Below are 13956 nucleotides of genomic sequence, written 5' to 3'. Positions count from 1 at the left end.
GGCCCCTCTCTGTGTACCTGTCATTCAAGATGTGCATGAGAGCCAAGTAAAGAACAGCTATTAAACAGGTCTTCTTCTTCCATACACCCCACTGTACCACCTGCCCGCTTGACCACCATGGGATCTAGAGCCTTCAGCCGCTCTGCTCCCCGCCTCTGGATCTCCCCCTAACATTACATTACATTACATTACATTTCATTTAGCTGACGCTTTTATCCAAAGCGACTTACAATAAGTGCATTCAACCATGAGGGTCCAAACCCAGAACAACAAGAATTGAGAAAGTACAATTTCTTCAAAAAGCAAAACTACAAAGTGCTATAAGTAAGTGCCATTTAAGTGCTACTAAATTGTTAGTTTTAAATTTTATTCAAGGTATAGTTGGAAGAGATGTGTTTTTAGTTTGGGCGGAAGATGTGTAAACTTTCTGATGTCCGGATGTCCATGGGGAGCTCATTCCACCATTTAGGAGCCAGGACAGCAATGACTCTCCATTTTCAAATCCCGTCTAAAAATCGTTTTAAACTTGCATATTCAGTCTGATTGTTTTCCATTTGGCCAGCCTATATAATGCTTTATTTCACCTCTGTGTTTTCGTCCTCTGAGCTGAAGAGGTGAAGAGTGGACGTCTTCCTCAGCCGGACTCCGAACGGATTGTCAGGGTTTCCCTCCGCTACGACAGAGCTTTCTGTAGGTGGGAGGTGGAGAAGTTGTGGTTTCACTTTATTTTAGCTCAAACAGACAGTTCATGTCACGTGACTGGAAAAACCGAGGATGTGGGTCATGGTGAAAATAGAACATGCAATTACAGCTCAGGATGCAGAATGAAGACAACAGTACAAGCACCCAAACATATAAAACAGTAGGAATGGTCATGTTTAATGTGTCTACCTTCTGTGCTCGCAGCAGCTGAGGCCTGAGGTTTAATGCAGGGTGGAGACGCTGTTGTGTTGCTCTGCGGTTTGACGGCGGTGCTCCCAGCATTCCTCGCTCTGCCTGGACTCAACACCAGGTCAACCTTGGGAGAACTCGTCGGCTCTGCTTTCACACCTGGATCCTTCTTCACTGCAGCTTCCACCTCCTCACCTCCATGTCCTGCGACAGCAGACGTCGAAGAGGAGGTGACGGCGGGTGGAGAGGAAGGAGGAGTCAAACTCTGAGATCTCTGCCAGGCGGGCGTGATGGTGAAGCGGACTTTACTCTGATCGGAACCACTGGATGGCCGGTTGGCTGTTTCCTCCACAGATGCAGGAGGTGTAGCTTCTTCTTCTACTTCTTCTTCCAGGGCGGACTGTTTTTCTTCCTCTACTTCCTCCACGGTGTCAGCTTGTTCTTCTTCTTCTGCGGCTGCTGCAAGATGAGAAGGAGGCTCAGTGATGTTGTCGTTGATATCTGCAGCAGCTGGAGACTGCTGGAAGAACGATAGGCTTTTCTCTGAGCTGGGAGAGACTAGATTTATGTGGATCATGCTGGTTTTACTGGGAGAGACAGCCCCGCTCTCTTCTGACGGAGTCTCATGAGGTAAGTCCTGAAGAGACAAAGAAGAAGGGCGAGCAGAAACAGTAGCTGTGGCTTCAGTTTGATCCTCTTGTTTCGTGTCTATACTGGATAATTCCTCTATGTTTTCTTCTTCAGTTTCATCCACATCAGGATGTTTGGTTTCCACGTCGTCCTCTCGGTCTGATTTTTCTTCTGAGAGCTCGATCTCTTCCCCTTCCACAACTATCTCCGAGTTTTCTTCCCTCTCCTGCACTTTGTCAACTACTTGATCACCAAGTTCTGTCGGGATTTCATCATCACTTGTGTGTTCAGTGGTGTCATCTCTGACCACAGCTTCTACACCTTCATCTCTCTCCTGCAGTGACATAGCGATCCCAACCTCTTCAGCTGCTGCATCAGGGAGGTTCTCCATCATCTCCTCTGCTTCCTCGCTCTCCTCTTCAATTGCTTCCTCTGCCTCCTCCACTCTTGCACTCACTTCCTTCCCTCCTCCTCCTCCTCCTCCTCCTCTTCTCCGATCCCTCATCATCCACCTGTGGCTCTTTCTCCAGCTCCATCACCTCCTCCTCTCTCTCACCCTCTTCCTCTCGTCTTTCTCCCTGAGCATGGATTTCAGATTTTCTAGAGAGCATATCATTTTCCTCTTCAGGTTCAACTTCCTCCACGTCCTCTTTCTCTGCTGCTGCTTCTTCTTCTTCTTCCTGCTGCAAGACAAAAAGAAGAGGAAATAATATATTACATCCTGTAAATATTTAGTTTTTCATGTAGTACTGTATAGAGTTTGTCAACTGCAGCTCAAGAGCACATATACAAACAGAAGTGTTCTCCAGTAGCAGGTTCGTATGATTTTTGAAAAGATTCAGTTTTTCTATTTCTATTTCTATTATATATGACTTAAAGCAGCTATATATAATAAATGTTTTAGTATTCAAATGTTATAACATGACTACTTGCATGTGAAATTGATCAATTAATCAATCAATAAATAAATCGTCAGTCAGTGTCAGCTGTCAATCATGACGTCTCAATCTGTTTTTATAGCATCAAATAACTAATCTAAATGAACAAAGGAAACATGGACACTGGAACAAACATCACTGTGATTAGAACCTTCAATGACAGAGAGCTTCTTTTGAGAAAAACATATTTAACATGTACTTTGACTTTTTTGGTTGGTCCATATCCCATCTGCTAACATGGAGGAGGCTGGATTTATGACCTGTACTGCAGTCAGCTACCAGGTGGCGATTGAGACACTTTGGCTTCATTTTTGGGAGCAGTCATGTCGTCCATCTTTGTATACATTAAGTTGTTAGCGACACAATGATGTTGGACCACAAACTCTTCATAATGACAATGCTGGGGTGTTGACATGTAAATATTGTTTTCACATCACAAATTTGTTGTTTTACTGACACAACATCAAAATCAAAATGATGTAATAGGACATAATATGTAATTTATTATGTGTTTTTTGGGGTATTGTGACAACTGTTGCAGTTCAGGAGTAGAACGATTCTCCAACTGGAACAATTTGCCTCAGGATCTTAATGCAGCAGAACATCCACCACCTGACACTGTAAAATCACAGTCGTTCACTTCCATGTGACTCTGAGTCTGTGCCACTTTGCTTTGCCACATACGTCTTTTAGAATCTAACTTGTCATCGCACGATTCTTTCTTTTATGATATCACTCTAAAACTGTAGTAATATTTAGTAATTTTTTTTTAACAGCGGAACTGAAAACCTATGTAACAGTGTTAAGTATTAAAAGCAGTATGAGTTATCGGATACGGATGAATCATTGATCTCGCATGAGGCTGATTGAGCTCTATTCAAAATAATTGCAAGAGCTTACAAACACGGATAGTTACATGAATCCAAATAATACAAGTTAATCAAAAATACATACACTATGTGGAATGAATAGTTCCACAACAAGTTCTTCTTCTTCCTCTTCTGCTGCTGCTGCTTCTTCTTCTTCATCACTTTCTGCCTCTTCCTCAACAGGAGCAACTTCTTCTTCAATGGAGAGAACAGAAACCTCTTCCTTTTTCTCGGTGGGGTGACCCAACATTAGAGAGGGAGCAGCCTGATAACCGACAGGCTCATCCTCTTCTGCCTCCTCTTCCTCTACCTTCTCCCCATCTTCCATCTCTACAACTTCTTTTTCCTTTTCATTTGTCTCCTCTTTCATCTCCATGACGTCGTCTTCTGTATCTAACCTCAGCGAGCAGGACGTGAGGGGAGTTTTTAGGGAGCTCAGTACCTCCTGTAGGAACGAGCTCTCCTCCTCTTCCTCCTCCTCCTCATCGTTTTCCTGAACTTCATCTTCATCTGCTCTCAGTGCCAACTCACTTTCAACCCTGCTCTTCTCTGCTCCGTAGGCAATACCCGGAGGGTCCAGTAAATACTCTCTTGGGCCAGCAGGGGGCTCTGGTGTGGCTCTAGAAGCAGAAGGCAAGAGTTCAGATTAACCCGAGAAGAAAACAAAAACAATTCAGAGTGTGAGGAGGAGAAAACATGGAGGAAATCACATCTAATCACCTGGGACTGTGCAGAGAGGAGTCTCTGGAGCTGGGCTCTGAGGAGGGCGGGGGCTGGGCGTCGGGGGCTTCCTCCTCTGACAGACTTGGCTCATGAGGAGAGGAAATGTCCGGGCTGTGAGAAACATCCTGTTCTGCCTCCGACTCATCCTCCCTCTCCTCCTTATATCTTAACAGGGATTGTCTGGAATGCTGTGATCGTTCTTTCTCCTCCTCCATGTCTTCTTCTCCTTCTTCTTCTTCCTCCTCCTCCCTCTCCACTTTTGGTTTCAGCTCATCAAAACTTACAGCTGGATTACAGATGGAAACAAAGGTCTCAGAACAATTTGATATCACACAGTGGCAGCAGGTATATGGCAGTCGGTAGCTACCAATATGAAAATAAAATAAATAATTTCAGATGAATTTAGCAATTATAATTTATAAATTCAAGTTTAGGTTGAAAACATTCAGCTAAATGGATGAAAAGTGAATTTAACATTGGACTTCACTGTTATTATGGAAGTATGCAGGAGAAAATAATTCACTTTTTAATATTATTGATAAAATTGGCAGTAACTGTGTACTTTCTAATCTGACAAAAAGGTTGTAAAAATTAAAATGTTCATACATGCACAACAAAAGCAGATGTAATTTCCCTTGAATGAAATGATTTCGTTGTAATGTTGGTAATCAGAGACCACCACACATTGTACTTTAAGCACATAAAATCCTCCTGACCTTCTGACATCTGTTCTTCTTGCTCCTCCGCAGCATCCGTTACAGATGTGTTCAGCATCTCATCCACCACAGAGTCTCCCTCCATTTTCCCCTCCAGCTTCTGCATAGTCACAATACATTAGAAATGACAATTACCTCTCAGATGGCAATCAAGTTATTGATCAAGTTAAACCCGAACCCTTTAACCCGAACACGCAAATCCACTAAACCCTACCTTACCCTGATTGGCCAAAAGGTCATAAACACATAATTTTATTAATAGTATGTAGCAACTAGCATCCATACCTCACCATATGGAGGCGGGTGGATACACCTCAGACTGGAGATGCACGTGTGAAAATTTGAACCTCATTCTCTAGATGTATAAATGTGTAAAAACCTTGACATTTGATAAAGAGTGTTATGAATTCTGTGGAAATACAGAAACTGCGACAACAGGAAACATTAGTGACAATGTCTTTAACAGCAACAGAGCAAAACACGAGTGTGGGAAAAGAGCATTTGTAAAGATTAGAGAATGATTCCCTTTTTACATAACCTGGTTTTTCTGTGTTTAGATTTGTCCTTCGTTTCTATTGGGAATAAAAAGTTTGCACTCAAGATGAAAATTTCTGCGATGTGGTAACATGTCCAAGAAAAACATCAGGGGCAAGAGAAGGACAGAACACACAAGTACTGTGTTTAAAGTCAAACAGGTTGGACGTGTTTGCTTTGTTCCAACTTGTTCCATCGTCTGACAGTGTTTCTTACATTGCTGTGATGTCAACATATTCCCAGATCCCTGCATTTATTATAAGTCACACATGTTTATAATAACCGATTGAAACAATGGCCCAAACTATTCAAATAAAACCCAGGTTGTAGGAGAGTAAAATGGTCCTTTAGAGGATATTTATTGGGTGTGTGTGCTCGTGTTAGTGTAGTCTTACACTGGCAGCTTTCCTCTTGTTGCAGGCTTTGAGTCTCAGGCCTCGCTTGTGTTTGGCAGCAGAGTTGTCCAGACAGCCGAAGGGACTGGCCGGCTGACTGAAGTCTCCTGGAACCACCAGGGGGCTCATCGCTCTGCTGGAGGCTGCACAGGGCAGCTGGGGACACAGACACAAACACAGACAGAGGGTTTCAGAAAAAAAGTTCCACAAATAACTTGTTGACAGAGTAAATACTCCTTAGGCATTGTATCCAACAGGTAAATTAAATCCCTGCTACAACTCCTCAAGCACTCAAATATGTGTCATCATCTGGAGACACCTCTGGATGTGTCTCCAGTGAGAAAGACTGTGATTTGTCCACCCATGTCCAGGGGAAATGATATCCACATGTCACTGTATCCTCAAAGTGTGTCTCTCATTGTGTCCCTGTGGAGCAGCTCTAGGCACAGCTGGTCACATTACACATTTGAGTTATTGATCTTTGTCGGGTTTTACAGCCTCTAGCCTTTAAACGTTAAGGCTGGAGAGGAAAAGAGTGTGTTCAGACTGAGAGTGCGTTAGAAACTGAAATGATGAAGGCAGTAGATAAAGAATCCAGAGGAAATGAAGCAAGAGCAGCAAAGAGAGTGAGAGTGAGAGAGTGAGAGACAAGGAGTCCAGCTGTATAAATATTAGCTGTCCTTATCTGCAGGAACAACACCAACTCTGTCATTGCTGCAGAGGTTTCCCCTCTGTCTACTCTCAAAAATTCCCATTCTGACTCATTTCAACCTCTTCTCCTCCAAATTATTCCCACACACACTTGGGCGACCTAAAGGACTGCAATGACAGTTTCGGGAAACTAAATTCTGGATTTTGGAACAGTTTCTACCAAAAAGATCCCAAAACTATCCACAGTGAGGTCTGTTAATTATCAAGGACCGTGGAAATGGAAAGATACACTGTAGATTTTTTCTAAAAACCTGTTTGTTGAAGTAAATCTCTTTGCTCTTATCAGTTCCATTGTATTGTGTTTGTGGCAGATGATAGACATCTGCATACTTGGCAAATAAAACCGAAACTATCTGCATGACTAGATACCAAAAGAGGTCTGTTGGGAAGTCTTAGTCACACCTGGAGAACATGCATCATTCAGAGGAGAATGAACGCTGTTCTTCTTTATTGTGTGTGTGTGTGAGAGTGTGAGAGTGTGAGTGTGTGTGTGTGTTTGAGAGAGAGAAGCTGAGGCAGATTTTGAATGTTATAACTACAAGCAGACATGCTGACTGCCAGAGAAACCAGTGGAATGCACTCTGAACGTGCGGCCGGACACGCACACACACACACACACACACACGTTTGTCGTTCTATTTTAGTGAGGACACTCATTGGCATAATGCATTCCCTAGCCCCTTACCCTAACCAACCAAACTAAATGCCTAACCCTAACCTAACCTAGTCTTAACCCCCAAACAGTCCATTAAAGGGGGTTCGCAAGGTGAGGTCCTCTCTCCGTAGGTTGTAGGCTCAAACTGGTCCTCACAAAGATAGCTGTACAAGAGCGCCAACACACACACACACACACACACACACACACACACACACACACACACACACACACACACACACACACACACACACACACACACACACACACACACACACACACACACACACACACACACACACCCTGAGGTCCCTATTGAAGCATCACACACTAAGCGCATGACAGTTATTTACTCTGCTGCAGACACAGTATTCATTTGTGTTAGTGTGAAATTCCTGAATGAACCCGAGCTGAACTAGAAAGTTAAATTGTCCGGATTCAAGTTTCAGACCCATGAGAAGAAATGCATTGAGGTTGTGTTTGAAAGATACTTCACCACCTTTAGTCACACACATTGATTTCGGCTCAATCTGCTACATGCAGTTATTGGCCACTTGGGGGCAGTAGAAACAAGCCATATTCTCATCACTGACATATTGATTTATAGAGTTGATATGTGTTAGCATAGAGTTGGAGGGATTAAGTGATTAGGATTAATTCAGGGTTTAGTTTCTATTCACTTGATAAATGTTAAGTCTAAATGTTCACTCTCCTTTTAGCTCTGTTTTGTTTTCCGCCAAGTCACAAAAAGAACTGAATACTGAACGACAGCATATGTTGAAAAATGACAAAGGCTGCACTCTTTCTGTTTGCAATAAATATAAAGACAGGCGGATCCAAACCCAAATATCCCAGCTGAGTTATGGCAGATATGAACAAACTGAATTGGAATGAAAACAACTCTATTTTTGGAATAAAAAAAAAAAAGAAAGTCTCCATAAAGTCTGACTTCAGTTCCCACTGAATGAAAATGCTCCAGAAAGTGCTGCTGCGACTACATTTCACAAGTCACTGCCGTGTCTGGAATGCACTTTAAAAGGGGATATTTTCAGGTTTCTGCGTGCATGTCTTTGTTGCTGGCTATTTGTGGTTCTTGACTGGCAGAAACTCTCCTGAAATTGTTCAAACTGCTCTATCATTAAATGCTCATTTGTCATACTTTGCTGCCTGTGCTTTTAGGACACATTGTCACCAGTGAGGCTGAATGGATAGTTGAGGTTTTTAAGACATTTGTCTTGTCATGAACTGGCACTAATCTCTGTCCATTAATAAAGTCAATTGCTTTAGCTGACTGTGTTGTCATGGAGCATATGGGACACTTTAGGTCACATGGGGTGAATCACAAACGCTCATTCAGTAGGTCAGGAGACTGATAAAGCAGGTATGAGAAAGAGTAAGTGAGGATGGGGGATTGAGAGAGTGATAGAAGTGAGGGTGTAGAGAAAGAGATAGAGAGATAGAGAGAAACAGGGGCTTTAGTGTGTCAGTGAATGGAGTCGAGCATGAATCCATGAGATGTTTTCACCATCGTAGTCACCTGAGGAGAAATGACAATCACAAAAAGCTCCCCATTCATGGAGCCTGCAGGTTCCTCCTGGTCTTTATAAGTCACATATAATAAGAGATGATTGGAATAGTTGTTTAGCTGCTGATGAGAATAAACAAAGAGCCTAGCATGGGATGGGTTTCCTCCAGTACTAGAGTTTGTTTTAAATGTGTCAGTTGGAGCACATATCAAATATGTTGAGGCAGTAATTTATTTAATACAATGCTGGATTTTCTGTCATGGGCTACTTTTGTACCCAATGTCCTCCTGGACTTATGACAAAACCATGTCAAAGTATAAAATGTTTACACATAACTGGATCCAAGATTTCCAACCCTGACAGAAGGAGGCTCAGCCAGATGAGTCTACATGGAGATGAATCTTCAAAGCTGCAATAATACATTTTCTTCGATATCATAAATGAATCTAAAATGACATTTTATCAAATCGTACTGATGGGTCGCAAAATAGTTGATAGGCAACAAAAGACTTTGAACCAACTCTTCACTGCCATTTGAATGCTAACCTGTTAGCCCAATGTTATCTGAGTTGTTTTGGGTCTAACGGTTAATATTTTTTCCAGAAACAGACATTTTCTGTACAAGGAAATTGACGCTTTTTACGCTGTAACTTTGTCAAACTACATGGCAGATTCAGTGAGTGTATTATTTTCCGGTATTAATAATTTATTAAGAATACAATTTTTGCATGCAGCTTGATATGCTACAGCTGCCAGGAGGAATATAGAGATTGTCTTCTTCAGTGTTGCTCTGTTGAATGTAAAATCTGTCATATGCTGCCATATCCACCAGTATTGAATGTGGGTAAGTGTTTTCGATACTTGGGCTTTTACTTTCAGTTTTGTCATAAACCACTTGTTGAACACCCGGCACATGTTATCACTCATTCACAGAGCACGCAGTTCATTGGTAACTAATTGATTGGGAGACATTTCTAAAGCTAAACTCAGTCTCTGGGGCTCTGACTCTGAACCAACACATTGATAAGACTAAATGAATCTGCATGGCAGCGAGCAGCTCGGTGTGTAAGGCCGGTCAACCTACTTCCCAGGAATTGGGGGTTGGAAGTGGATTTCCCTCGAAATAAACTAGTTGGAACTTAAAATGAAATGAATTTAGCAGTAAGGAGTAAGAAAGAAGCGAATGTAACAGACGTCTTTAGCCTACTGCTCATCTCTGCTCCAGGCTAGCAGCTCAAGGTTACATTAGCCACAACTAGCACAACCCAAATCTCTGACTAAACTGTTGGCGGCCAAGTTGCATCACAGGTAATGGAGGGGCCAGGTTTTGACAAGGAAAAATAATGTATTGAATATAAAAAAGTATATTAATGGCTCTGTGGCTTGACTTTGATGACACAGTGTGGAGCACTTTCTTAAATGTGTGTTTACCTGGTCGTCGTCACTATCTATTCCCTCCAGACTGATGGAACTGTTCCTCTGAGCCTGATTCTGAGACATGGAGATAGAGAGAAGAGTGAGTGTGGTAGCAGTGCGGTCTGCAGCATTCAGCTGGACTGGTAGATGTGGGATGACATTCAGTAATATGCGTTACCATGGCTGTGTGAAGAGTGGTGTATTCAGGTGGACTGCAGGGCAGACCATCATCCTCAGACATGGTTCCAGCATCCTCTGTCCGCTTCACGCACATCAGGGATGGAGGAGAGCCCAGTCTGATGGCCTGTTTCAACTGGAGCTGCAGGAAAAACAATTAGAAAACTTGATTTATCTAAGAATCCAAAATCTGGAAACATACACTTGTAGATAATACAGGAGAGAGTTACGATGTTTTCCAAGTTTTTCTTTTGTATGTAGGGGCCATTGACTGTATTTAAAGATGGACGACACATCTCCTCCACTTCCACCCACTGTCCAGAAATGAAGCCAAAATATCCTAGATACGAATGCCGCCATCTTATGCATTTAGAGTCTGCGCAGTAGTGATTGGGAGGTGGAACCGTTTGTCTGGGGTCCAGCCGATTCAAGCGCTCCACCAATCATGAGTCCATCATGACGTCTCACCCCATTTTTCTCACCTAAACTGAAGCCAGCCACCAGGGGGGCTGATACGCTTTGGCTTCACTTTTTGGGAGGCAGTCATGTCATCCATCTTTATACATAGTTAGAGGCCTTCAGAGATGAAAATAAGCAAAATCTGCAACCAGCCTTTTTAATGAGCTACGGCAATAAAAAAATAAAAACAGAGCAAATTTTGTGTTTGTTACAGCCCAGTCTAGTTATATATGAATAACAGAGAACAACTTGTGAGGACTCATTAAGTTTTTATTTTATCCTGTGTATGTGTGAATGTGTGTGTGTAAATGGTCCGTATTTATATAAGTGCTTTTCTAGTCTTAATGACCACTCAAAATGCTTTAAAGTACAGTTTTACATTCACCCACTCACACACACATTCATACAGTACATCTATGTGCAGCACTTTCTCTACGAGAAAGGGGTTTAATTTGATTTTCAGTATCTTGACACTTCAGTACTCGGAATGAGGAAGACCTGGGATTGAACCACCGACCTTGTGGTTAGAGGACGACCGCTGAGCTACCGCGTGTGTGTGTGTGTGTGCGTGCATGGTAGGTATCACAGAAACTCAAACTAACAGAGTTGTTATCTGTCTGTTAAGTGTTTGGCACTGTATCAGTCACTCAAGGTCTCACTGACTCAGGTGCAAAGCAAACACAGGACAAAACAGCTTTTCTTCATCTGGGTTGACCACTAACACACACACACACACCACACACACACACACACCACACAAACCACACAAACCACACACGCACACCTCCTTGATAAGAAATACACAGACCAGTACAGTTTAGTTAATGTACTTCAGTTGATACATTTAAATACAAACATTGGAGCTCAACTCAGATAAGGACACAGGAAAAGGTTATTTCACTGTTAGCACCATTAGCAGTTGCTTACAAGGAAATTACGTTTATTTACGTAACCATGTTTGAATTATCTACAAAAGAACAGTATCTAACATTATCTTGTGAGTGACGAATACACACAATGTTATAAACTATTCACCTTGTAACATATTCATCTTTACATAATGTGTAGTTTGGCTCCGAACAACTTAATGGTCAGTTTGCAACTCATTAGCTTAGCTTGGGCAATAAATAGTATATCCAAAATAAGTATTTGTACAATAGACTGTATATAAAGAAATTCATATTCGACTCGAAACATGGTCATTTACACCATGTTTTAAGCCTAAAATTCCACTGGAGGTGGCTAAGCTAGCGATCTTATCTACATGATGGTATGTATGAGGGTCCCTGAATGCACCTCGTAGGACGATATCAGCGGACTTTTAGGCTAAAAACATGGTGTAAATGACCTTGTTTCGAGTCTAATATGAATGTCGGGGCTTGCGGACACTGGGTGACACCACATGAGCACTATGGAGGCATGTTGTGGTTTTTCTGTTTTTTTATTACGTCTAAAGAAGAGGTCACTATTGACTTCAATTGTATCGGATTCGGCTGCTACAAAGTTTACTTCTGAGACTCCAGAAGTGTTTTGTGGACTCAAAAACTTCACCCACCCCTCCATCCTTAAAGGGATAGTTTTAGTGAACTATCCCTTTAAGATGTTTAATTTTCACTCCCCTGTAGGAAGCTTAGTGGAGCAGTGTAACTGGAGGTCAGTAAATCCAGCTTGGACTCATGTCTTCCCATTTTAGACCATAGTTGTGACATTTATTGTGTCCGTCTGCTGTTCTTATCTTCATCCAGTCCTTTCATTAAGCTTTGACAGACCCTTCAGTTGTACCCTCTCTTTGTAGCACACATCTGCACAGCCTGTCTCAACTGACACGTTTACCACATCATAAGGCTTTACATGTGTATTTACATTGAAGTTCTGACTGTGTGAGTGTATTTCATGCTACATTCACATCCCTGAGGGGGAATTACACTAAGTAAATATAATAAAGAGGAGGCCAGCTGGTACCACTGTCTTTCTGTCAACTCCTTTTATTGATTTATACTGTTCATGACAGCAGAGAGCAGCCTGGGTCACAAGACGTTCTCACGTCCAAACTCACAGACTGCGATTCTTTATTTGTTTATTATTCCTTATTAACCCCTGCACTCAAATCCTCTTTTCCCCTTCCTGCCTCCGTAGGCAGATCGGGGTCACTACGGCATCCTTGACAACGCAGGGATTTATGATCTCTCTCAAGCCAGATACTCATTTATTTAGAACATTATTTCCAACTAAAACAAGGCATGTTTTTACCTGTAGTGATTTCACTTTCCCGTGAACGCTGTCCTGAGATGCCCCCAGAGCCTCGTTGGCCTCCAATGAGTCAGAAACAAAGACAGAGTCGTGGGACAAGGCCTTGTTACCCAGGCTGATCTTTGACCTTTGGAGAGCAGGAAGAGGAAGACATAAACAAAGCACAGAGGAGAGATTTCCCAGCTTCTTAAACAAAATAAACAAAATAAAAGAGAGGTGCGTGTTGGGATGGGTCACTGGTTTGGAATAAATCACATAAACTAACAATGATGTGGGTTTAGAATTTGTGTCATTTACCAACAAAGACATTTCAATTACAGTGAGATGTTTCCTTTGATTTCTGGTTGGTTTTCTAAAACAGAACAGCTTCAACAAATGTGGAGTGGATAAGTCCTGAGTAAGGAAAAGTCAGTAAAGCTGTGGCAGGAAGTGGCACAGCTTAAAAAGAACTGAGGAAATCAGGAGTGAGCACAGGAAGAGACACTCTACTACTTGTTACGAAAACAGGAAGCCATGAGCCTCCACTGAGGTGAGTTTGTCAGAACGGGATAAGGATGTTAAAACATCATCTTCCATTTTTAAATTACCTCTGACCTTTTTAACTCAAGCGGAGATATTTATCTAAATGGAGGGAGGAACTCTTCAGCTCATCTGAGTCTACATCCATACCAATACCTTTTTCAAAGCGATCTCTGTCCACACAAATGTTTTGGCTCCGTATTAGTTTTAATCCTCGTCCATCCCAACACGCCTGAAAACACGTAGCCTATCACGTGACCTCTCACATACACAGGGCATGCGTGTACCAGTGTAAACAAGAAGGCATTCGATCCTGTGTACACTGAAATTGATTGAATAAAAGCTAATCTTAAGACAACAGGGTCAGCAATGCTTGTTATTGATTATCCATCTTGTTTTCTAAACTGCTAGCTGAGGCTAATTCCGGTTGTTTTCTTCTGGAAGGTTGAGTGATAGGAGCCAGACAAATCACCAAAGGTTACATCGACACCAAAAAGACCCAATCGGCAAGAGGTTGTGAGCGTCTGTGCCACTGTTTCCAAACATC

General features: G+C 42.2%; 1 protein-coding gene across 1 annotated transcript in view; it reads right to left on the bottom strand.

The window, feature by feature from the left end:
- The window catches only part of zgc:66433 (uncharacterized protein LOC321250 homolog), a 38445-nt gene that overhangs the window by 4174 nt on the left and 20315 nt on the right, over nt 1–13956 (bottom strand). The window contains 10 exon segments of the mRNA XM_047340564.1: nt 585–688; nt 892–1950; nt 1952–2204; nt 3414–3948; nt 4049–4337; nt 4768–4867; nt 5697–5852; nt 10020–10079; nt 10183–10323; nt 12891–13017. Coding sequence (XP_047196520.1) covers nt 585–688; nt 892–1950; nt 1952–2204; nt 3414–3948; nt 4049–4337; nt 4768–4867; nt 5697–5852; nt 10020–10079; nt 10183–10323; nt 12891–13017 — 2824 coding nt within the window.

This window comes from Hippoglossus stenolepis, chromosome 7 (assembly GCF_022539355.2).
Source record: "Hippoglossus stenolepis isolate QCI-W04-F060 chromosome 7, HSTE1.2, whole genome shotgun sequence".
In the NCBI taxonomy this organism is placed as follows: Eukaryota; Metazoa; Chordata; class Actinopteri; order Pleuronectiformes; family Pleuronectidae; genus Hippoglossus; species Hippoglossus stenolepis.
This window is presented reverse-complemented; position numbering and strand designations above follow the sequence as displayed.